Source organism: Platalea leucorodia, assembly GCF_965183815.1.
Source record: "Platalea leucorodia genome assembly, chromosome: 1".
Lineage (NCBI taxonomy): Eukaryota > Metazoa > Chordata > Aves > Pelecaniformes > Threskiornithidae > Platalea > Platalea leucorodia.
In genome coordinates this window covers 5,131,658-5,157,154 of record NC_138823.1, presented here as the reverse complement: position 1 = coordinate 5,157,154, position 25,497 = coordinate 5,131,658, and the positions used below count along the sequence as shown (strand labels likewise).

Here is a 25,497-nt window from a genome sequence, read left to right as displayed (position 1 = left end):
GCTAAGACAGCCTGGAAAACACCTTGTAGTGGCCGGTCAGCTGAGTATTCCCACATTCGCCATTGACTAGATGGCCATTGACAATAATGGAGCGAAGTCACCTAGCACCTATGGAAACACCTAAACTTACAAGACAACTTCAAACTGGAATCCCAACAATAGACAGTCAATGTACTCTCACAAAAGGGAGAAGACTCTTCCAAGCTGCTGTTCATTCATATTTAAACCAGTTCAGAGTTTTCTTACTTGTGAACCCCACCTCCTTTCCATCAATACATGCTCAGCCCACTGCTTGCTGCTCCACTCCTACAGCATTTAGTGAATGGTCCCCAAAAATGCTCCTATACAAAAATAATGCAAGTTTTTGGGCTATATGGAAAGGTTTACTCAAAAGGAGTTCCCAAGCAGCATGTTAGCTGTCTCTTTCTTTAGAGGCAAAATGCAGCACAGTATATTAAAATAAAGAGAACTTTTTAAATTAGTACTTTATATGCAGCTTTAGATAACATTGATAAAGTTGTTCAAACATAGCTTACCTATGAAAAGCAGCAAGCAGCATATAGCTTGCAGAAAGTGAACACAGTATTTAGCAGCTACAAGAATAGACATGTTCTTATGGGCTATTTTTGCATTGGTTTTTAATAGACGCAATAAAATAGTAGTTCAAATGATATATAGCATCTAAAAAAAACTGTTGAAATGTCTTAACCAAATGCTAGTCTTACAGACAACATCACTCTGATCTAATTTGTAGAAAAACGTGACATATTTGACCCTACAGATACAATTAGATTATATGTACATATGTATGTGTGTCTATATACAAAAATATGTGAAGAAATCTTTCATTCTTTGAGTATAAGATCAAATAACAACAAATACCAAAAGAAATACAATTTCCGACACACAAGTTGGAGGCACTTTAATTGAAAAAACACTCAAAAATAAAATATGACCTTTTTTGTACTGAGAAGTGCATAATAAAAAAGACATTTTTGAAACAGAGTAGAAACGAAGCTTTCATAAATAAAACATAATTATTTGCTGCAGACAGAGGAATACAGCCACACATTCAGCAGTAGCTGGCATAAATCTGAAATTATTGAAAGCAACACTAAGAAAAAGTGAAGGTACCGTTTTAAAGAACTGACCTATTTGCCGCAATTAGTTTCAGATAGGTAAATGATTTTGGTTTAATTTGAAATCTCTCAAGGAAATTAGTTATAGAAAGCCAGCTGAGTGACCTACTACGCTAATGTACACTTTCCCAGAGACGCTTACCTTTGCTGAAATCTTTAGGATCCAATGATAAGCTGTAGCCAGGGAGAGTTTCCAAAAGCAATTTGTAGCAGGCCCTCCACCCAGGTTCTGGGATGCTAGGTGCAGCGCACTGCATTGCTGCTATACGCTTGAAAAAAGCAGACTTGCGGTGAAAACCAATACGTTCATAAAGCTCGGAAAGAATGCTGTAACGTTGGATTTTTTCTTCCTCTGAAAGCTGAAATTTTAAGGGAAAAGAGAAAAGGATTGGTTTTAATCAAAATTTTAAAGCATACATCTGAGTTTTAAAAAGAAAATAAAATACCAGGAGGAAAAAAAATGTCGTAAACATATCTCCAATGCTACAGAAGGCCAGTGATTTTGCATATAGCCAGTCACAACAGCTTCTACTGCCAGGAAAACTTAAGCTGGCTTCAAGTTCAACAGCTAACAAAAGCAGCAAAGACAGAGTTCTTTAGTAACTTTATTTGTCAGTAGTACTAACAAGTAAATAGTCAAAACAGTCAGTAACAGCTAAACAGCTCCTCATTTTATGGAAGATATTTAACATGATATTCATGTGCATAATAAGAATGCAAAAATATACCATTTCCAAAATCTGTTGATTTACCAAGTTAAATGTTTTCATCTCTTTAAGATTAAATCTAATTAATAATCTTGAAATCTCAGGCTATGAAAGCAAAGAAACTACTGTCTCAATTTTTCTATGTCTCTGATCTTGTAAACCACAAAATTTTCATTCCCTGATATTATACATATGCAGACTGCCAACTAGTGAGGAAGAATTTAGTGAAAGATTAAGCCCTTTTAGGCTTAAAGTTGAAGCAAACTTGATAAATAACTACCAACATGTGCTTCTTTAGCTTATCAATATATTGGCACAAGTCCCAAGTAACCATTCTTTCTCCTCTGCTTTGAATGACAACCTTGCCTTGAAATCAGACAGCCAAGAAGAAACTGCCGCAGAAACTCTGGAAACTACCAACTACTTCAAGTCTACATCCCAGTAACGAGCAATATTGAGTTCTGAAGGTGGACCAATGCTGACACCTGGTGCACAGTATCTGGCATGCACAACCAAAAGCAATATAAAAGATCTTAAATTACTCTAAAGCTGCTAACACGTTTTGCAAAGGCGTTTAAAATGACAAACTTCATACAAAAATAGCACTAAAGAACAGAAACAGTGTTTCTGCAATTCATTCTTCAAAACTGAATGCATCAATCAGTGGATTCTGTGTTTAACTTCAGATACTTAAAGCCTTGGAAAGTCAAAAGATACTAGCCACAGTGGTTACCTTTAACAGAAATAATTAGGTCTTACAGATGAAGCTTTGAAACACCTTTCAGTCACTTAAATCCTAATATAATTACAAAAACATAGTCTGTTTTCAAAAGTCACTTCTAATTTTGGACATAGGGATGAGAGACCTCAAAGAAGCCTACAGTTTTCAGAAGGCACGATGACCTTACCTGAGTTCAAATCTTAGTACTTCAGGATGTGAAAAGACACAGACAGACTAGGAAATCATTTTAGAAAGTTTCAGACAATTTTTGAAGCTGAACTTGCTATTTCCCTCAGAACTGACAACACAAGATGATGCCCAATGCAAAAATACCGCCCATCCATATAAAAGACCAATCCCTGTAACAAAAGTTGTAAAAAGGCAATTGCACCGAGCCGAAAACTTTCATGAATCAATGCAGCTGGAAAGAACATGAGGCACAAAAAGAAAATACGGAACAATGTGAAACCAGTTTCTCAGAATCCCCAAAAGCTGTCATTCAGAAAGAACATGAGGTGTCAGATTAAGGTTACCTACTCTAGCAGAAAAAAAAAGCTGCTCTTTTTTTTTTTTTTTTTCTTTTTTCCATTTATGTCATTTTTAAAAAGCTAACACAAAAAATATGGCAGCAGAATTAGAAAGGGCATAAGTGCATGATCGCATACTGAAGTTAGAAAAGTTTAAAAAGAAACTATTAAAAGCTATTCCTTGAATACATAATATTGTCAATGTTCACACACCTATGGAAACGAAATTTTGAAGATGAGAAGAGACAGGGTCATGCTACCTAGGTAGACATGAGTGCTTAGTAATAATTGAAAAAACTATCAGAGAGGCAACAGATTCTCAGAAAGTTCTATTTTTCTCATATCTGAGTAAGTTTTTAACATTTCAATCTAACTTGTTGCTTAGTGATTTCCCACAGGTGTTTTTTTCTGCTGTCAAATATTGGTTGTGCTGATGTCCCACATACCTGCAAGAGAAAAACACTCTCCTACAGTTTGTTCCCCTAACCTATCACAGGATAACTCCTCCTTTGAGTTAGTCCAAATTATAAATATAGCTATTATCTGCTTCCCTGCTATACACAGTAAATCTTGAAGAGCTGTAAATATAATTCCAAGTCATACCCCTCTTTACGGAAAATACATTCCCCAACACTGGAAAGATTATCTCACTCGGATTTCTCATAATAACGCTTTCTAGAAACACTTCCACCCAAGAAAACAACAAAGTAGCAGATATGCAGTCATGAGCTCGATGAATGTCATCCTTAATTGAAATCAATAAAGGTCAAGAATGGTTCACAGCTCAGCAGTGGGCCTCAATGCCCAAATAATCAATATTGCCAAGGTGTCGGTTTGTTGGGTTTTTTAAAAGCAACCATATACTGAACTTCTACAGTGGTATAATGATAATAGCAGATATAGCTGTGTCCCGGTTTCAGCTGGGATAGAGTTAATTTTCCTCTTAGTAGCTGGTCTAGTGCTGTGGTTTGGATTTAGGATGAGAATAATGTTGATAACACACTGACGGTTTAGTTGTTGCTAAGCAGTGCTTACACCAGTCAAGGACTTTTCAGCTTCCCCTGCTCTGCCAGGGGCACAAGAAGCTGGGAGGGGCACCGCCAGGACAGCTGGCCCAGACTGGCCCAAGGGCTGTTCCATGCCGTATGACGTCATGCCCAGTATGTAAACTGGGGGGAGTTGGTCAGGGGACAGCGATTGCTGCTCAGGGACGGGCTGGGTGTCGGTTGGCGGGTGGTGAGCAGTTGCATCACTTGTTTTTCCTGGGTTTTGTTTCTCTCTCTCTTTTTGTTTCCCTTTTCATTACAAATTTTTTATTATTATTATTATCATTATTATTATTATTATTATTATATTTCAACTAGTAAACTCTTTTTATCTCAACCCACAAGTTGCTTTTTCTTACATTGCAATGAAACCCCGCCCAGTGCAACTTGTACTCATTGCCCTTTGGTCTTCTTCATGTGGCTCCGTGTGAGGAAAGAGCCTCCCTCCTCTCTGTAGCCACCCTTTAGGGACTGGAACACTGTGATGAGATCCCCCCCCAAGCCTTCTCTTCTCCAGTAAGAAGAGACCTAACTCCTTCAGTCTTTCCTTCCTCATCAGGCAGGTTCTCCAGCCCCTTGATCGTCTCCGTGGCCCTCCTTTGGATCCTCTCCAGTCTGTCCCTGTCTTTCTTGAACTCTGGGGACCAGAACCGGACACAGGACTCCAGGTGCGGCCTGACAAGGGCTGAGTAGAGTGGGATGGCCACATCTCTGTCTCTGCTAGCAATGCCCCTGCAGATGCAGCCCAGGATCCGATTTGCCTTTGCTGCTGCAGCAGCGCACTGCTGACTCCTGTTCAGCTTGTTGTCCACCAGGACCCCCAGGTCCCTTTCAGCAAAGCTGCTCCCCAGCCATACAGAGATCCTGGCCCGTGCTGGGCTCCTTGGTTATGTCGTCCCAGGTGCAGGACGTTGCACTCGTCTTTGTTAAACCTCATACAGTTCTTGCTAGCCCACTCGTCCAGCCTGTCCAGGTCTCTCTGTAAAATGGCTCTCCCTTCTGATGTGTCCACCTCTTCACCCAGTCGGGTGTCATCATCAAGCCCATCATCCAGATCATTTTTGGAGATGTTGAGCAGTGTGGGGCCCAGTATCGATCCCTGGGGGACTGTGACAGGTGCACTCCACCCCTTAGCCAAACTAGCAGTAGCTTGGTACAGGCTCAAAGGAGGCAAAGGCCTGAGCCATAGTCAGGCCAAGAACTCCTCTAGTTTCCATCTGTTCTCTGAAAACCCGCAAAGAAGCAGAGTGACACAGTGAGCATCGATGCAATATGAGCCTGGAATGCCAATCACGTGATTAACACATGAATAGCACCTGGCTTTTCCAAGACTCATTCATCAAGGAACAAAGAAAGTTGTGGGTACAAGGAGTCTCCTGCGTACCTTTTCTATCTTGTGTAATTTGACTATGAGCCAACCACCTTATTCCATAAATATGACAGCCTAAGTGAGCCTTTTTGGAGCTCAGGCTGCTAGGCAGCGTGGCTACGTGGCCATGATCTCCCCTTGAACGGGACACCTCTCAAGGTTCCTCCTCGAGGCAGAGAGACCTTTTACCAACGGCAGATCTTTGGATAAGTCCAATTTGAGCTCTCCCTGAACTGCAGCTGGACTGCACGCCAGATGACTCTTCCCTTGAGCAGGGACACTTCTCAAGATTTGACATTCCTTACCTGAGACTAAGAGATCCTTCCTTGCCCAAGGCAGAGAGATCCCTTACTTGTGACAGATCCTTGTTAAGTGACTGAGAGCATGCTGAATTAATATTAATGAAACATTACTAATCCATGTAGCTACTCGATATTAATTATTATAAACTTTGTATAGATAATTCCATTAGACATAAACCGTTGTCCAAGTCTGAGACTAAGACTGGACCTAGCCGCACCTAGGCTCCGTAAGGAGTTTAGAAAGCAAGGGGGTTCACTCTGAACCTCATGACTCAACAGGAGGCTCTTCCTTACCCTTTAGCATCTCCAGTCTCTGTGTGAATCATTCTAACTCGATTCTAACTCAATTTTCCTTTGTATGTTTCTTCCATGCAGTAAATTAATAAGGTGAACCTTGCCATCAAACTTACTGAACCTTGGCAAACCCCTGTTAAACTTTGCTAAAATCCAATCTAATTCATTGACCTCAATAAACCATATTTCTGCTTCTCTTTTCAGTGAGCTGAATTCCACTCATTCGCAACAGGGACCCCACTTGTGACAGGCTGCCAGCCCGAGTAAAATTCTTTGATCACCGCCCTCTGAGCGCAGCCTGTTAGCCAATTTCCCACCCATCTTGCTGAACACCCATCCAGTCTGTATCTTGCCAGCTTGTTCAGGAGAAGGCTGTGGGAAACAGTGTCAAACACTTTGCTGAAGATTGCTAGATGGTATCTGCATCAACTCCCTAAATTCTGACTGAGCTACAACAAAAATACATTATGTACCTGATTTTTATTTCAAGGTTTTCCAGGTAGTGGGAGATCTGGCATTTATGGACTATATTTTATATAGCACGACGATGCACACTGAGGCATGTTTTACATGCAAAGATTTATCTGCGGGGTCAGTAGCTCACAGTGTACATCAAGTTCAAAGTTCCTTTAGGGGAAAAACAAAGCAGAGAGAAAGAGACCAGCCAGCTAGGAAGAAAAGCAGTGGGGCCTCCAGAACACCCTTCCCTGGTTCTCTCCAACACAGCAGGTGACAAAAACAAAAATGCCTTCTCACCACGCTTTTTCACTAGATGCATTTCATCAGGACCCACTCAAACTCTTAGTTCTTTCTATTTGGGATGCTATTAGAGCAGGCTGGGGCAAGCTTTGGTCAGGGCATGTGTTGCATGCTGACTAGGTGCCAAACTTTGTGCTTGTGTATTAGGTAATACCAGCTATTTAAATGACTTAGATACTTTGCCATTCACTAAGTCTTATTTTTTTCCTCTAATATAAAGTGAAAGTTGCAACACCAGTGGTGTCAGGGAGGAGAACAGGTGATTCTCACAATGACAGTAATTGCTTCCATAAGAAAAACAACATAAACAACAATATTGGAGTTTGCAGGCCACAAGAAAAACAGCGCAAGAACAACAAGGGAAAAATACTGCCACAGCAGTTTACATGAAAGACTACACAGCTGCCAGTGAAAGACAGACTACAGAATTAAAGAGAAGACCCTTAGCACTGCAAGGATTACGGCAGTTAAGATACTCTGCAACAAAACTGATGATTTTTTTGATAGCTTATCAATTAATTTCTCATTTATGTTGGTTTAGAAAATTGACTCCACAGAAAGGATTCTCCGCAAATGAAAGAAAGTATTCTACCTCCCTCATAAATTTGTTGTCCCAATCTGGGTTTAATAAGCTCAATGGTGTGGACTTAAACTGCTAGTCTTACCAAGCTGTAACAATCAAAAAAGGAAAAACAGAAACCTAACAGCTTTTTATGAATTCTTTCAACCACAGCAGTTTCTTTGTAACCAGTGACACCAAGCCTGAGACGCTGAAAAAGTGTTAGTCTTGTTCTGTGGTGGTACTGAGCATTTTTCTCACAGTTCCAAATACTGATTTTCTCCTCTGAATTCCTTTCTGCTTTGGCCTAACCAAGACTTCACACTACACAACAAAAATTCAATTGATTAACAACACTAGTCAGACTCTTAAGCTCACTTTGCAACAGGCCATTCCTGATTTGCTCACAGTTTCATCGAATGAGATACAATCAAGAAAATAAAAAAAATCCGTTGCAGATCTGTGCCAAGCAGCTATTTTTCCCTAGTACAACACCACAATATAATGACAATGGGATTTTTTTTCTTCACAAGGGAGAATAACTATGAGTCTCTAATCTCAATCTAAGTCCTCATGTTTTCAGATGAACTCTAAATACCTTTTAAACCAGACTCACAGATGTGAATATCCTCAGAAGTCAAGTCCTGGTGAGAAGGCAGGCAGTGATACAGAAAAGAAACTGTATTCTCCTGAATCTGAGTAACTTTCACACTTCACTTGCACTCTCAAATGAGAAGAGAAAAATAACCGGACTTGCCGCACTAACCTGACGAAGGTTGATATAGACTGCATTCTGAAGAAACTCAGAGGCTTCCATGCTCCTTTTCTGTATTGCAAGGACTCTCACTGCCTTCACACAGGCTTCCAGTTCAATCACACCAGCATTCTTGTACTTGAAGAGAGAGAAAATGAAAATAATATTGAAGTATCGCACCTGTTAGATCTTATAAGTATTTCTGCTCAACACATAAATCAGCTGTCACATCTTCCAAACCCAGCGATTGCTTAATGCTAGTGACTATACTGTTAAATTATCAACATATGCCCAAGTGAAAATTAAGGTGTCATCTAAAAATGTTATTATGCCAAACAACAGGTTTCAGCTTCTTCACTCACTTTTCTTCTTTTGAGACACAGCACAGCTTCAGTCTGAGAGTTCAGACAAGGAGAAAAGTTGGGAATATTAGGATCATTTTGGATAACCTCATACATATGGTGAGTGTGGGTGGCGTGTCTGCAACAGAGACACTGTAATAGGTATGTAAGCAGAAAGGTCAGTTTTACAGTAATTCTTCACCACCTAAAACTGTTCTATCGTGATAAACGAAGAATTAATTTTGCCTTTCTACTTATTACAAAATACTTTATATAGTGAAGGAAGCTGTAGCAACAGAACTTTAGTGCTACTGTATCAATTTTCTCCTTAGTTAAAACAGTATCACTAACAACAAGTGAATTACAAACCATTCTGAGTTTTCTAATACCTATTTACAAAACATTTTCTGTAAAGGACTGTTTCAGTTGCATTATTCAGCTTGCTTAAGAAAGGCAGGAGACAATGTAGCCGTGCATTGATCTGTTTGAGCTCGGACAACAAACAGAGGCAATTTTCTAGACAAACAATCTGATCTAGTTATTTCCTCAAGCAATACTGGTAATGGATATTTGAGTCAGCCTATGTCCTGCTGAAGTTAAACTCCGTTCAGGTATTCATCATGTTTGAAACCTAATGGGGGAAATAAAGCTTAGACCGAAATGCAAGAGTTACTCCACCAAAGCAGTTACATATTCCTCTCTTGCGCGTTTATATCAGCAAAAACAAATCACTGGAGATTGAATCCATTTTAGAAGATGCTACAAAAGTTTCTTAAGCTCAGTGATAACATAAAAAATATGTAGAAAGTGCTGCTTCCTCAGCATTAGAGCTAGGAGTTAGTCTATCTGTAGGTCTTAAAGAGACAAAAGCCAACTGTGCTTGTCTTGAACACTTACAGAATCATAGAATCATAGAATCGTCAAGGTTGGAAAAGACCCTTAAGATCATCGAGTCCAACCGTTAACCCAGCACTGCCAAGTCCACCACTAAACCATGTCCCTAAGCACCACATCTACCAGTCTTTTAAATACCTCCAGGGATGGGGACTCCACCACTTCCCTGGGCAGCCTGTGCCAATGCTTGACCACCCTTTCAGTGAAGAAGTTTTCCCTAATATCCAACCTAAACCTCCCCGGGTGCAGCTTGAGGCCGTTTCCTCTCATCCCATTGCTTGTTACTAGGGAGAAGAGACCGACCCCCACCTCGCTACAGCCTCCTTTCAGGGAGTTGTAGAGAGCAAGAAGGTCTCCCCTCAGCCTCCTCTTCTCCAGGCTGAACAACCCCAGCTCCCTCAGCCGCTCCTCATAAGACTTGTGCTCTAGACCCTTCACCAGCTTCGTTGCCCTTCTCTGGCCACGCTCCAGCACCTCGATGTCCTTCTTGTAGCGAGGGGCCCAACACTGAACACAGCACTCGAGGTGCGGCCTCACCGGTGCCCAGTACAGGGGCACCATCACCTCCCTGGTCCTGCTGGCCACACCATTCCTGATACAAGCCAGGATGCCATTGGCCCTCTTGGCCACCTGGGCACACTGCTGGCTCATGTTCAGGCGGCTGTCAACCAACACCCCCAGGTCCTTTTCTGCCAGGCAGCTCTCCAGCCACTCCTCCCCCAGCCTGTAGATCAGTCCAAGACAAAGCTCTTCGTTATTTTCAAATGAAGCCGCAGTGAAGCATCGTTATTGCTTGCTGAGAGCATAATGTATATTATTATAATCAAAATATAAATATCCTGCCCTAAGTCCAACAAAGTCCAATAATTTTATACTTCTAAAGAAATCATGCTCTTCCTAGATGAGCAACTTACCCTTAAGGTAACATAAAAAGCTGAATGCATACTTGAGAATTATCGTTATATTGATGGATTCAAATTTTACCTGAAACTATCCCCAAAACTATCACATTTCATTGCTTCTGATCATAAATTAACTCATGCACACAATTTACCTTGTTTCATTTGGAAAGTCTCCCTTCCACACAGACGTGGAAATGCCATATCATATTTACATAGCTTAGTCTAAAGAGACTTTCAATATCAAAGAGAGCTACTTGAAGTTAAAAAGTTGTTAAAGCATAAATAACTACACTGTGATACAATTAAACTTATCTTTAATGTTGATGCAGATACTGAGCCGCTATTGTCAGACTATGAAATCAATTTTTTCTCTCCATATTATGAATGCAAACCTTAACCTACCTTACTATCTTATATTTTGAGCATTTGCACAAAAATCTAAAAAAATGCTCAAGTAGAGCTGAAAATCGTTTCATTTTTCTAAATCCTCTTTTAAGAATATTTGTCCTTTACATTTCCTCCACGACCCCCTACCTCTCCGCATGCTGTAAATACTAGCCTCCCTCACCAATCCTGTAAAATCATACGCATCATCAGCAACCTCTTCATAAACTCCTGAATCCCCCAGAGATCACCCCAGCAGGCACAGTACATAAGTACACATCACATAAGTGATGCATAAAAGCATCACTGCAGCTGATGTATGTATTAAGGACCATAAGCACACTTAATAGTTAACAAACCTTCAAATATCTAACATTTCTGCTTAGAGTGCTTTAAAAATATAAGACAATTAATCCGAAACCTCCAGGTACTAACAGGCACAGTAAATAGTTTACTCAGCACATTGCTGGTTTAGGTGTTGTCTTTGACCAAAGTTCTAAGATTCCCAGACTCTAAACCAAGCACTTAGTTCAGTAGTATAAATTATTCCTATTTCTGCCATTATCGTATGTTTTACAAACTTTATTGCACATGCTTTAGAAGAGCCTCCGAAACCAAAACTGCAGCAGTTCATTATTCACAAGAATTTCAGTGAAGTTTCTTAAAAATAAGTAGGATTACCTTGCCGTAGTAAGAAATGGCTTCTTTATATTTATCTATGATGTCTTCAGGGCTAAGGCAATTCTTGGCACGTCCGATCTCAGCACTGGTATCTGCATTTATACCGTTTGAAGTCAGCGCACCTAGAACAGAAGAGGGTAAGAAATGAGCAGAAGGACTTCTAGCAAATACTAAATATCTAAGAAGAAAACTAGGATATGCTGTAGGTTCGACCAAAGCATATACAAAGAATACTTGCCCTGCCTAAAAAGAAATCATGCCCTACTTAGAAAACACTAGTTCTGTTTTACTATGCTATTGTAAAAAGTACAAATGAAAAATGGATTCAATCATAAATGAGCAAATACATTCATAATCTTTTAAACTTATCTGAGTATTTAGACTATGAATAAAATATTATATTGCTAAAATTAGCTTACGGCCACAGCTGAATATGTGACTATATTATAATTTTAATCTTTGAATTATTCCTTGTTCTATTTAAAAACTGTATTTCTAAAGCACACCTAAGGGAAAAAAAGTGCAATTTTTTTATAAACTAATTATTAGAACAGTGACCTTCTCCTCCAATCATTTAAAACAAATACTTCTCTTCCCTATGTCTAATCACAGAAAACCAAGTGTTACATTGCAACAACGGCCACCAAATCTGAGCCTTCCATATTAAAAAAAAATTACTTGAGGCTCAGACAAAACAGTAAGGAATTACTTTTCTTGTATAAGAAAGAAGGTGAGAGACAGAAAGAGTCTTTACATACACATAAGGGATAAGAAGCTGAAATAGAAGCCAAGGAAGTCTGGAGTATTACAAAGAATATGAAAATTTTATTTCTAGAATTTAATTTTATTGCAGAGTTAAAATAATAAAATTGAAAACGTACATCAAAAGTTTGGCAAGGCTCTATACCTTTTTAAGTGTTACTTAATCTGTTGGATTACATGCCTAAATTTATACAGTAATTTATTTCCCCGAGAGGTTTCTCTACTAAGATGGCAAAGAAATCTTTGTGTTTCAGAGCTGGACCTAACTCTCAATAGACTGTTAAAAACTACTGTGAAAGATAGTTTCTAGTCCCTCTATATGTTCAGAAGTATGTTATTTTACATGTTCAAATGCTAAAGCAACTTTTTTATATGTTTGTCAACCTTAACGAATCATACCAGGCACATCTGTAGATTAACACCTTAGGGGTTTTATGGAAGTGCATAATCTTTGTTAGTGATGATTGAAAGAATACCGTGACACTACAGGACTACGCGTGACCATTCAGGGTTGTTGGTTAAAAAAAAAAATAATTAAAAATCTCACTACTCAGGAGAAGAAACAATCTTGATTAGAATTTACAGGGACACAATCATGGAACTACATCATTTATTTTGTGCCAGTTACCCTTCAGTCTCTTTGCTTCCTCAAGATTTATAGCAAAAACTGAAGCTTCAGGAACCAGTACGAGTTTTGGCAAGTGGCAGTAACTATCCATACAAATGCAAAACAAATGCAAGTAATAAAAAGAAAAGACTTTGGAAACATGCATGAAAATAATGTACCTGGATCAATGAGAACTTCTTGTGCCCCTAAAAGGAGGAACAAAAATGATTTTTTTTTCAGCCTCAAATATAGCCAACAAAATAAGCTCTTACAATGTTTTATAACTAACATCAGGCTTGAACAAAATTATAAGATTTATAAGGATCATCATTGCTATTTTGAAGGACTACCAATTATAATTCAAGTAGTCACCATATGTTAAATCTCATTTTGTTAAAAAACAAATGAAAAAATCCTGTAAACTTGCAACAAATTCTAAGACATCGAGAAGAATTGAAGACTTTTCAGTGTATCATTTAAAGCCATATCCTTTTTCTCCTTTTTCTTTATTCTTGTTTTAGTTGGCAAGGTTCCGTCACAATCCACTTTTAGTGTATTTTAATATCAGGTCCTACAGTGCTTAAATCTCCTTGCGGGAGCTCATTTAATCTACACAATACTCTAGAATAACATTTTCAAGTAATTGTACCCCTTTCAATCGCCATTAATTTCACTCCATCAAATTTTCTGAATAATTGAGTCATGCCAACCCAACAAGCCAGACTATTCACAGAAAATAGTTGCCAAGAGCATTGCAAAGTTGGATTATCAGATATATAACACCTTGTTGCCCTAAACTTTGATTAAACATGGCAATAAAATTGTTAAGATCAAGGGTTAAGCAGTCAAAACCAATTGCTTTATAAGAAGAAAGGACCTCCCTTCAGTTGATTTGCTCAGACTCCAGGCTAGTGAAGCAGAGATTTAGAGCGAGATCAGAAAGATACCCCAACACTCCACTCAGGTGTCCTAATTCTGCTTGGGGAAAGAGGAAGGTCAGGCGACAAAATTAAGAGCTTGGCACTTCAAACAAATAAAACACAATAGAGAAACCCAAAGCAGCTAGTAAGCTAAACATAAAGCAATCTGAACTCAGCTTATTCAACGTACAAATCACGCAGCCAACAGACCATGGCCAGGTTCCTGGCCAACAGGAACTAAGCAACTCGAAATCTTCTTTTCGGAGGCTGGGGAGATGAATCCAGCCATTCAAGGGGACACAACCTAAAGCTCTCCCCCGACAAACAAAAGGTTTTAGGAATGCGAGAAGTCACATTTCTTTAAAACGTCAAAAGTTCCCTTTTCACAAGAGAGACAATATTAATGCTGCTCCTTCCAAAGTTGTTTCTATATAAAGCAGACACCACATTTTTTGAGCAGCCGGGTCCTGTGCTATAGCCTAAAAATGCCAAATGGTGAAAACCACAGGAGAGTCAAGAGAAAGATGTTTCTCTTGACTGGGTCTGGGCACGAAGGCAGTACCAAGAAACCCCATCCTGTCAAGGCTGAAGTACAGGCACAAGAAGAGGTGCAACTCCAGGCACATCAGGAAGCACTAACGGTAACTCTCACATCTGTATGCCTCAGAGGTAGGCACAAATTGAAGGCCAGTTCCAAGTATGGCGTTTCTTGATTTGCGCAGAATTTGGAAACCCCTTTTGTTTCTGGCCTTATCCTACAGAAAGATACACTGGAATTTGTTCCCCAGATTTAATACTATCCTCACAAAATTAATTGTAACAAAGTAGATTATAAACAAAGGTGCAGTTTGGAAAGATTTTAAATGAAAGGCACTGCAGAGTCAAAAAAAAGGCATTGAAAAGAAACTTTCAGAAAACCTTGTAGGAAAAAGACAGTACAACAATAGCTGTTAGCTAGACAGAGTTCAGCAGTTCAGATCTCAAAACATTAAGAGATCGTAACTAGAATTAGGGAACAATATCTAATAGACCGTGAAGTAACATTTTCATCTGGAAGAGATGACAAAAACCCTGCAATCAGTTTTTCTTCACACAAAAGTCCCTTGAAAATTCTTGTAATATGAAACTAAAACATTTTTAAAATATGACCACACTAACAAGTTTGCAAACAGGACTTGGAATTGGAAGACAACTTATATAGAGAAGCAGCAATAATATACCCAAAATATATTTTAGTCAATTATTCCGATAGCTGTGTCTTATTTGTTACCTTCTTTAGCAACCCATTACAAACAGATTGCACCACCTACTGTTGAAAAGTGGACAAAGGTTAATAACTGTGTGAAATTATACCATAACAGTCAACATAAAATCCACTCACAGGTCATGGGACGAAGTGCACAGATTTTAATGACTAGATATTATACGAAAAATTAGTATTCTCTCATGAAATAAGGTAATTTTACTAGGACAATTATCTGGTGTCAACGTACACAGTTTGTAATAAAGATATTACAAAGCAAGTGTTTACTAGATTGTGACTTATAGATGAATAAAGATGGGTGGTTGGTTTTTTTAGATTACGGAATTAATTTTGATCACACTGCACACAAGAGCACTTAAACTCAGCTTCTGTTTGTTTCAGTACTGTGTAAGAACCTACGTATATACGTAGAAACAGCTGTGCTGGGTTAGACCAAAGGCCTGTCTAGCTTACAATAATCAATACATTTTTCTTTCACTACCCTAGCCAGACTCTCCTGGAAGCCTCAGAAACTTTCAGGAGCCTTAATACCGTGTAGCAGCTGTTAGGTTACGTGATTAAAGGCTCATCTCCACAAACACAAAGCAGCACAGAGGAACAGTGACAGCCAGCTGAAGCCCGATAACCTGATCAGAGCCAACAGAGCTGTCTGGGGCTGAAACCCATCGAGATGAGTTAACATGAGCCGCTCTCCGGATCACTTTACAGACAGAATGGGGGGGGGTTAATGCCTACAGGGATATGGGACTCATTATAGGATGTAGGGAAAGAACATCTTGGGATCGTACAAGATTTCTTACAGAATGTGTAGGGGACGAACTAAAGGCAGGGAAAAGGAGGGATCAAGTCAGTTTAGGGAGGAATAAGCATGGAAAAATAGAGTGATAATGGGAGTGCATGTGTGTGTGTAGGTCTAAGTACCAACTGGAATGTGGCTCTGGATCTGAGAGGCTTGTAGTTCCAGGTGCCAGTAACTGGCGAGACCTGGCAATCCAGCAGCCAGCTACTGGGTAGACTGTGAGAATAAAACCAGCTACTGGATGGATCCAGTATGGATTTAACAGGCTTTCATCCTGATCAGCCAGAGAGGGCAGCAGGATCAGGCTGTTAGTGCTGTCTGTTTTTATGAGTGCTGGTTTTGTCTGCGTGGCCAGCTGTGTGCATATACATTGTGTGTGTGTGTGTGTGTGTGTGTTTGTGTGCGCGCACGCGCGCCTACTGGGAACGCGCGCCCAGCCTCACAACTGGCTGGACCTGGCGACACGGAGTTGCGGCAGCCTCCTCTCTATCGCACTACCAGATCCAGTAACTCCTAACAAGGAGTCCCACATCACACCTATAAAATCAGATAAAGGATAATTCCCTTCATTTGCTTTTCCATCTGCTAGCTGTATTTGATGTCCTCTAGTTCTTCTATCGGAAGAAACACTGAACTTCTGATCCTTATCCATCCTCTTCCACGACGTTCACCATATTATAGAGCTCTCTCGTATTTCTCCTCAGCCATCTCTTTTGCAGAACTTTAGCGTTCTAGGCTATTCGGTTATTCTTTGTACAGAAACCATACCAAGACCATCTTTGTTACCAATCTGCAACCTCCTTCCAGTAGAAAAATGGGAGATAGGGAACATGAACACCCTTTTGAGCTTGAAAACCGAAATGGCATGCAATATTCCAGATGCAGATGAACCATAGACTTAATGATATTTTCTACTTTTTTCTCTCTGTTACTCTCCTAATAATTCCTAAAATAGTTTAAGCAGGCCATTTCTCAAAGATTGTCTATCATACCAGTATTAATACAATCATCATATTAGTCATGCAATCTGAGAGTTTACAAAAAGCATACTAAATCTTAGAAATTATGTTGGTTTATTGGTATTTAGTTAACCAAATCTATTTATTAAATGTTGACTTTAGAATAGCAAAACACCTCTAATAAACACACCTAACTTATTCTTCTTAATATGTACAGCTCGGCCACATCATAGGTACTTCATGAAAACTGTCTGCATCTCCTCCAGCAAAATTCAAACTAACACAGACACTATTAACAATCAGATTAAGAGATCAAAAGCTTTGCAACTCTATCCAAAGCACACGTTGACATTAATACCAAAGCAGTAGAAAAGTCGTTCATGTAAAAATCTTAAAAAGAAATACAGCTCTCCCCTCCCCACCCACCCCTCCAGTTTATCCTGTCACCGGTATAATTTTACAGTTAGGAAGTAGGGAGGAAGTTTTCAGATGTTCCGTGGTGGCAAACAGAATAAAAACAAAATCCCGTCCTTACCTGGTCTGTGCCTGTTGCCTGCCTCAGCAGAAAAAGACCCTCCTTGTGCCCTGCGAGATCCAACTTTACCTCCAGTACCACCGGGATAATGATAGATGACTGATGCTGAGCATAACCCCTCAAGAGCAGCTGGAAAGAAAAAAGCCAAGAGATTAGGAGAGATACTTGCAAGAAGTGAAGTCTCATGTAATAAAGTCTATTTACACAAAGTATGTCTCAAATTGGACACCTAGCAACAAAGGTCATGGAAAAGCCTGAGATACTCAATGGCCTTTTTATCTGTTTTCACTGATAAGGTTTACCCTCAGACCTCCCAGGTCCCCCAGACTACTAGCAGAGTCTGGAGGAGTACGCACTAGCCACAGCAGAGGAAGACGGACGTACAAAGCACTTAATCCAATTGGATGCAAATCCACAAAACCAGGTAAGGTGCATCCACGGATGCCAGGAAAGCTGACCAATGTGAGACCACTCTCTTACTACCTCCAACAGATCACGCCTATTGGGGGAGGTTTTTAATGACTGGACAAAGAGAAACATCATACCCTTCTTCAAGAAGGAAGTACCAGGGGTCTACAGGCAGATCAACATCAGCTCCCTGGAAAGGCTATAAAGAAGTCCTTCTAGAAGCCATTTCCAAGCACATGAAGGACAAGACGGTGACTGGGAACAGCACAGATTGATTTACTGAGGATAAATCAGTCCTTGGCAGCCTCACTGCCTCCTATGACGAGATGATTAGCTCAGTGGACAAAGGACCAGCAGCAGATGTTGTATATTTTGACTTTCACAAGACCTTTAGACGTGGTCTCCCGTAGCATGCTTATAGCCAAACTGATGAGATAAGATTTGGACAGCTGGCCTATCAAGTAGGTGGAAAATAGGCTGGGCAGCCAGGCTCAAAGGATTGTGATCCTTGCAGGGCCAGGACTAACGGCAGCAGATTTAGATGCGGTGTAACCGCCACCAACAGTCTCTCACAGAGGCAATCAACTCCGGTGCAGATGCGTTCCATAGTAGAGCCGGGGATCGTGATGTCCAGGTGGGTTTCCTGAACCAGGAAAAACCCAAAGGAGCACAGGGATCCGTCAGCTCTCACAAGAATGGCTGACAAGGTGTGGACAGGGACAGGAGTAACAGTGGCCACCCCCCACTCCCACAAGAGGCAGCCCCAGGGAGCCTGAGCGACCAGGAGCGCTGCAAACAGGTAGAAGACTTCAAGTACACATAACCCAGCCACCAGGCACCGTTCTGTGACCATCGGCACAGGTCAAGGGCACTCATCCTACCTGACCCTCAAGGCAGAATGGTGGGCACTCATCTGAGAGCAAAGGCTGCAGCTCCGGCTGGGGGGTTTGCACCACCCACCCCAGCGGTGGCCAATGCCCCCGCCCAGGTGGAGCTGCTGAAGGGAGAGGCTGCAGTGCAGACCTCAGACTGCAGGAAGCACCTAGACCTTTCTCCTGGGGCAGGGACAGGCAGCAGAGCTGCCTGCAAAAGGTGTGCCCAGGTGGAGGACCTCCTACAGCAGCCATACAGTAGCTGAGCCATAGGAGGTGGTGAGAAGGCTGCATAACATCAGGGAGGCTGAGAAGGAGTCAGATAGCTGGTTCCAAGCACAGTCTGCAGTGGGCCCACAGCCAAACAGCCACAAACTCACCCACTGGCACACACAGAAGGGAGGGGGGCCAATAATGCAGAAGAATGGATGGTTGCAACAGCAAGAACCAGCAGGAGAAAGAGACTTCCCCCGAAGCCTGAGGTGCCCTTGCAGAACCGCTTCACCACCCTGCAGACTAAAGAGGAAAGACCCACCACACCAGGAGAGACGCTGGAGCTGAGTAAGGCAGCCCGATCTGCTCCCTGTACGACAACCAGCACAATTAACAAAAGGCGATGGGTGATAGTAGTAGACGACTCTCTTCTGAGAGGTACAGAGGCAGCCATTTGCTGACCTGATGCACTCTCTTGAGAGGTTTGCTGCTCACCAGGGGCTCGTATCAGGGATGTCACAGAGAGACTACCAAGCCTCATACAGTCCACTGACTATTATCCGCTGCTGTTGTTTCATGTGGGCACCAGCGATACAGCCAAGAGCGGTCTGAGGAGCATCAAGAAGGATTACTTCCAAGAGCCCTGGGAGCAGCAGTAAGGGACTCTGGAGTGCAGGCAGCTTTCTCATCAATCCTCCCAGTCAAAGGGAAGGGTTTGAAAGGGCCAGTCGAATCAACAAATGGTTACAGAACTGGTGCCACAGCCAGAGGTTCAGCTACTTAGGCCATGGCAGTCACTTTGAGAAACCTGGTCTGCTGAGGGCTGATGGGGTCCATCTGTCAGAGCAGCTGAAGAGCATCTTCGGTCACAGGCTTGCCAAGCTGGTGAAGACGGCTTTAAACTAAAGTTGCCAGGGGAGGGGAACCTCAATCCATCCCCCTTCCTACAACTTTGATGCCAGTGCCAGCAATAGACGCCCAGAGCCTGGAGAAGGATCACAGGTCAGCAGGAGAGCACATGAAGAGCAGCACAAAGGAATTCCAGCTACTCCAGCCATTGAGTCAGCTTCATCGGGGGCCCAGCTTTAATGCCTCTATGCAAACGCACGTAGTAGCACGGAGAATAAACAAGAGGAGTTAGAGACGTGCGCACGCCTGCAGGGCTATGGTCTTATTGGCGTCACGGAGACATGGTGGGATGGCTCCTATGACTGGACTGTTGGAATGGAAGGATGCAGGCCCTTTAGGAAGGACAGGCAGGGGAGATGAGGAGGGAGTGTCACCCTCTATGTCAATGACCAGCTGGAGGGCATGGAGCTCCGCCTGGGGATGGATGAGGAGCTGACGGAGAGCTTATGGGTCAGGATTAAAGGCAGGGCAGGGACAGGTGGCATTATAGTGAGGGTCTGCTACAGGCCACCCAACCAGGAAGACGGAGCAGATGAGGCCCTCTATAGACAGACAGTAGCAGCCTCGCGTTCACAAGCCCTGGTCCTCATGGGGGACTTCGACCACCCCGGTATCAGTTGGAGGGACAACACAGCAGGGCATAAGGAGTCCAGGAGGTTCCTAGAATGCATTGATGATAACTTCCTTCTCCAAGTGACAGAGGAGCCAGAAAGGAGAGGTGCTATGCTTGTTCTCACCAACAAGGAGTGACTGGTGGGGAATGTGAAGCTGCAGTGACCATAAAATCGTGGAGTTCAAGATCCTTAGGGCACCGAGAAGGGCACACAGCAAGCTCACTACCCTGGACTTCAGGAGAGCAGACTTTGGCCTCTGCAGGAATCCGGTCGGTAGAGTACCATGGGATAAAGCCCTGGAGGGAAGAGGGGCCCAGGAAAGCTGGTTAATATTCAAGGTTCACCTCCTCCAAGCTCAGGAGCGATGCATCCCAACAAAGAGGAAGTCAGGCAAAAACACCAGGAGGCCTGCATGGATGAACAAGGAGCTCCTGGACAGACTCCAACACAAAAAGGAAGCCTACAGAGGCCAGAAGCAAGGACAGGTAGCCTGGGAGGAATGCAGAGAAATTGTCCAAGCAGCCAGGGATCAGGTTAGAAAAGCTAAAGCCCTGACAGAATTACATCTGGCCAGGGACGTCAAGGGCAACAAGAAAAGCTTCTATAGGTACATCAGTGATAAAAGAAAGGCTAGGGAAAATGTGGGCCCTCTCCAGAAGGTAACGGGAGACCTGGTTACCTGGGATACAAAGGCTGAGGTAGTCAACGACTTTTTTGCCTGTCTGTACCGGCAAGTGCTCTAGCCACACTGCCCAAGTCGCAGAAGGCAAAGGCAGGGACTGGGAGAATGAAGAACTGCCCACTGTTAGAGAAGATCACATTCAAGACCATTTAAGGAACCTGAAGGTGCACAGGTCCATGGGACCTGATGAGATGCATCCGTGGGTCCTGAGGAAACTGGCAGATGAAGTTGCTAAGCCACTATCCAGGGTTGGAACCAGATGATCTTTAAGGTCCCTTCCAACCCAAACCATTCTATGATTCTCTGACATTTGAGAACTTGTGGCAGACTGGTAAAGTTTCCAGTGACTGGAAAAGGCGAAACATAACCCCCATTTTTAAAAAGGAGAAAAAAAAGGAAGACCCGGGGAACTACAGGCCAGTCAGTCTCACCTCTGTACCCAGCAAGATCATGGAGCAGATCCTCCTGGAAACTATGCTAAGGCACATGGAAAACAGAGGTGATTGGTGACAGCCAACATGGCTTCACTAAGGGCAAATTGTGCCTGACAAATTTGGTGGCCATCTACAATGGGGTAATAGCATTGGTGGATAAGGGAAAAACGACTGACGTCATCTACCTGGATTTGTGCAAAGCATTTGACACTGTCCCGCATGACATCCTTGTCTCTAAATTGGAGAGACATGGATTTGACGGATGAACCACTCGATGGATAAGGAATTGGCTGGATGGTCACACTCGAAGAGTTGTGGTCAATGGCTCAATGTCCAAGTGAAGATCAGTGATGAGTGGCATTCCTCAGGGGTTGGTATTGGGACCAGCGCTGTTTAACATCTTCGTCGGCGACATGGACAGTGGAATTGAGTGCACCCTCAGCAAGTTTGCCAACGACACCAAGCTGTGCGGTGTGGTTGACAGGCTGGAGGGAAAGGATGCCATCCAGAGGGACCCTGGAAGGCTGGAGAGGTGGGCCCATGCAAACCTCATGAAGTTCAACGAGGCCAAGTGCAAGGTCCTGCACATGGGTCGGGGCAATCCCAAGCACAAATACAGGCTGGGCAGAGAATGGATTGAGAGCAGTCCTGAGGAGAAGGACTTGGGCGTGCTGGTTGATGAGAAGCTCAACATGACCCAGCAATGTGCACTTGCAGCCCAGAAAGCCAACCGTATCCTGGGCTGCATCAAAAGCAGCGTGGCCAGCAGGTCAAGGGAGGTGATTCTGCCCCTCTACTCTGCTCTCTTGAAAACCCACCTGGAGCACTGCATCCAGCTCTGGGGCCCCCAACATAAGAAGGAGATGGACCTCTTGGAGTGAGTCCAGAGGAGAGTCATGATGATGATCCGAGGGCTGGAGCACCTCTCCTATGAAGAGAGGCTGAGAGAGATGGGGTTGTTTAACCTGGAGAAGGGAAGGCTCTGGGGAGACCTTATAGCAGCCTTCCAGTACCTGAAGGGGGCCTACAAGAAAGCTGGAGAGGGACTTTTTGCAAAGGCCTGTAGTGACAGGACAAGGGGGAATGGCTTTAAACTGAAAGAGGGTAGATTTAGATTAGATATTAGGAAGAAATTCTTCACTGTGAGGGTGGCGAAGCCCAGCAACAGGCTGCCCAGAGAAGCTGTGGATGCCCCCTCCTGGGAAGTGTTCAAGGCCAGGTTGGATGGGGCTTTGAGCAACCTGGTCTAGTGGAAGGTGTCCCTGCCCATGGCAGCAGGGTTGGAACCGGATGATCTTTAAGGTCCCTTCCAACCCAAACCATTCTACGATTCTATGACAGGCAGTACAAAGTCCAAATGGTTGCCCATTACTAATGGTGTCCCTCAGGGATGAATACTGGGGACAACACTCTGATGTCTTCATTAACAGCCTGGATGATTGCATAGAGCACTCCCAGAAAATTCCTGGGTGATACCAAATTGGGGGGAACAGTAGGGCAGGCCTTCAATGCAGAGAGAACTTGACAGGCTGGAGATATGGGCTGACAGAAGCCTCATGCAGTTCAAGAAAGGCTCATGCACCTCAGACAGGATAAGCCTATGCAGCAGCGCAGCCCGGAAGCTGACTGGCTAGAAAGCAGCTTTGCAGAAAAGGACCTGGAGGTCCTGGTGGACAATAAGTTAACAGCAGTTAGTAGTAGGCCCTTGCAACAAAGATGGCCAACTGCATACTGGGCTGTAACAGCCACAGTGCAGCCAGCAAGTGAAGAGAATTATTATTTCCATCTATTCTGCATCTGAGAGACCACATTTGGAGCAATGCATCCAGCTTTGGGCTCCCCAGTACTAGAAAGACATTAACATCCCAAAGCAAGTCCAGTGGAAGGCCATCAAAATGGTCAGGGCGCTGGAGCCCGTGACATACGAGAAGCAGAGAGAACTGGGTTTGTTCAGCCTTAAAGAACAAGAGGCTAAGGGACGATCTTGTTGCTGTCTCTAAACACCCAGTGGGAAGGTACAGAAGAGATGGAGTCAGATGTTTCTCAGAGGTGCCATTATTGGATGAGGGTCAATGCAAATTGACACAGGAAATTCTGCTTTAATGTAGGAACAATTTATGTTTTTTCAAACTACAAGCAGCAAAATGTTAGATTGTAGAACTTCCATTCTTAAATATAGCTAAAACTCAACTGGACAGGTCCCTGAGCAGCTTGACCTAACTGGATGTGATATGAGCAGATCACACTTGGGGACCTCCAGAGGTCCCTTCCAATCCAAATTATTCTATGAGTCTAGAAGTATAATTTGGTAGTCCAACAGATGGGCCTTAAAATATTTTCATGCTCTGCACAAAGAGAAAAGTTCTCCTTTCCTGCTTGAAGAATCCTGAGCCATTTAATCTTTTGGAAGAGTAGAAGGAAAGAAGTGGAAGGTCAGAAGGTGTTATGGTTTTCATAATATATAACCTACAGAGCCATCAGGAAGCTAAATGGATTTCCAAGTAGAATGAGAAAGCTAAAAGCAGGACTGGAGACAGCGACTGTCCTGAAAGGGTATGAAATTGAGAAGCAGAAATTGTGCTCAAAGATCACTTGTCTATCCAATAAATAGAGAAAAGCAGGAATGAAAAAAAGAAAAGGAAAGGATGAAGGAAAAGGCAGGAGAAGTGAAGCCTAGGTCCTAATGTGAAAGGAATGAAGTTATGCCAGTGGAAGTTAAACACTTGTGGCTTTGGTAGATGTAAAGGCAAAAATATTTTCCTAACAGTCCATAGTAGATACCCACAGGAAAAATTTTTAAAACATCTGTGCAATCCACTGAAAAAAAACAAACACTTTCCAAAGAATCATTAAAAAGTCAGATGCAGAATTTTTTTTAAGTACATGCTTTACTACAGTAACACATTTTATGTAGCAGGTTTTCTTAAACCCGTTTCTTTCTCGTGTCTTATTAATTAATTTTTATTTTGGCTTAATTCTTAGTCACAGCTGGTATTCAGATTTCGGTCACCAAAATCATTTCTACTTTTCACAATGCAGAAGGAAAGTTATAGAAGATAGTTTGATTTACTGGGTTTTAGCAACTAATTATTTGATTCACTATCACCACTTAATCCTACCTCCAAGCCACAGAAAGTCATTCACAGACCGCAGAAGTTCCACTGCCATGTGATAATGCACCAAGGAATCTTGTAACATGCCAGCTTGTAAACACAGGTCGCCAACGTGTTTCCGCATCCGGCCTTGACAACGCTTCTTATAGTGTCTGCAAAATAAAAGGTACAATGTAGAGTTATTTACAGGAAATGCTTATTTGAGGTAATAAACACCTAAAGCCAATTTTCTGTCTTCCTTAACAGAATATTAACATTAATTTACTCTCTTTCTCTGAGCAAACATCCAGTATGAATTCTAACCAGCATAATATGCAAAAGAAAAAGAACCAACAATTTGAAGATATATTGAAAAAAAGCAATGCACCATGTATTTTGGCTACATGGCATTTACGCAGATAGTCACAAAGTTAAAAGACTGCACTTCAGAGCACCTTAATAGCCTTGTCACGAATGAAATAAAACAGAATCATAGAATTGCCCAGGTTGGAAGGGACCTCGAAAGATCATCTGGTCCAACCTTTCATGGGAAAGGGAGACCAGATGAGATTATCTAGCACCCTGTCCAGTTGCATCTTGAAAACCTCCAAAAGCAAGGTTCTTGTAGTCCTCAATGGGTATTTGGCTGCCTTTCCATAGCTGGTATGCTTCTTTCTTGCTTTTAGGTACACTCAAAAGCTCACTGTTAAGCCAGGGTGGTCTCTTGTTCTGCCACCTTCTTTTCCCTCGGTAGGGAATGGACTGTTCTTGTGCTTCCAGGAGGCTGTCCTTGAATAACTCCCAGGACTTACAAGTTCCTTTGCCATCCATGGATGCTTCCCATGGAATCCCTTGTACCTGGGCTCTGAAGTTGGCTCTTCTAAAATCCAGGGTCTTTGTCCTTCTACTGGTTTTCAGAGTGCTCAGCAGGATCTTAAACGCCACAATGTTGTTGTTGCTGTATCCAAGGCTGCCATTGGTAGTTACGTTATCAAGCACATCTTCTTGGTTTCCAAGCAGTAAACCTAGCACTGCCCTGCTCCTAGTC

General features: G+C 42.4%; 1 protein-coding gene across 4 annotated transcripts in view; it reads right to left on the bottom strand.

Moving 5' to 3' along the window:
- The window catches only part of TRAPPC9 (trafficking protein particle complex subunit 9), a 518,256-nt gene that overhangs the window by 479,947 nt on the left and 12,812 nt on the right, over positions 1–25,497 (bottom strand). For all 4 annotated transcript variants that reach the window (XM_082318004.1, XM_082318003.1, XM_082318001.1 and 1 more), the window contains exons 3-8: positions 24,477–24,622; positions 17,226–17,354; positions 12,928–12,954; positions 11,380–11,501; positions 8,190–8,315; positions 1,282–1,498 (exon numbers count right to left, since the gene is read on the bottom strand). In XM_082318004.1, coding sequence (XP_082174130.1) covers positions 1,282–1,498; positions 8,190–8,315; positions 11,380–11,501; positions 12,928–12,954; positions 17,226–17,354; positions 24,477–24,622 — 767 coding nt within the window. The remainder of the gene's footprint in view (positions 1–1,281; positions 1,499–8,189; positions 8,316–11,379; positions 11,502–12,927; positions 12,955–17,225; positions 17,355–24,476; positions 24,623–25,497) is intronic.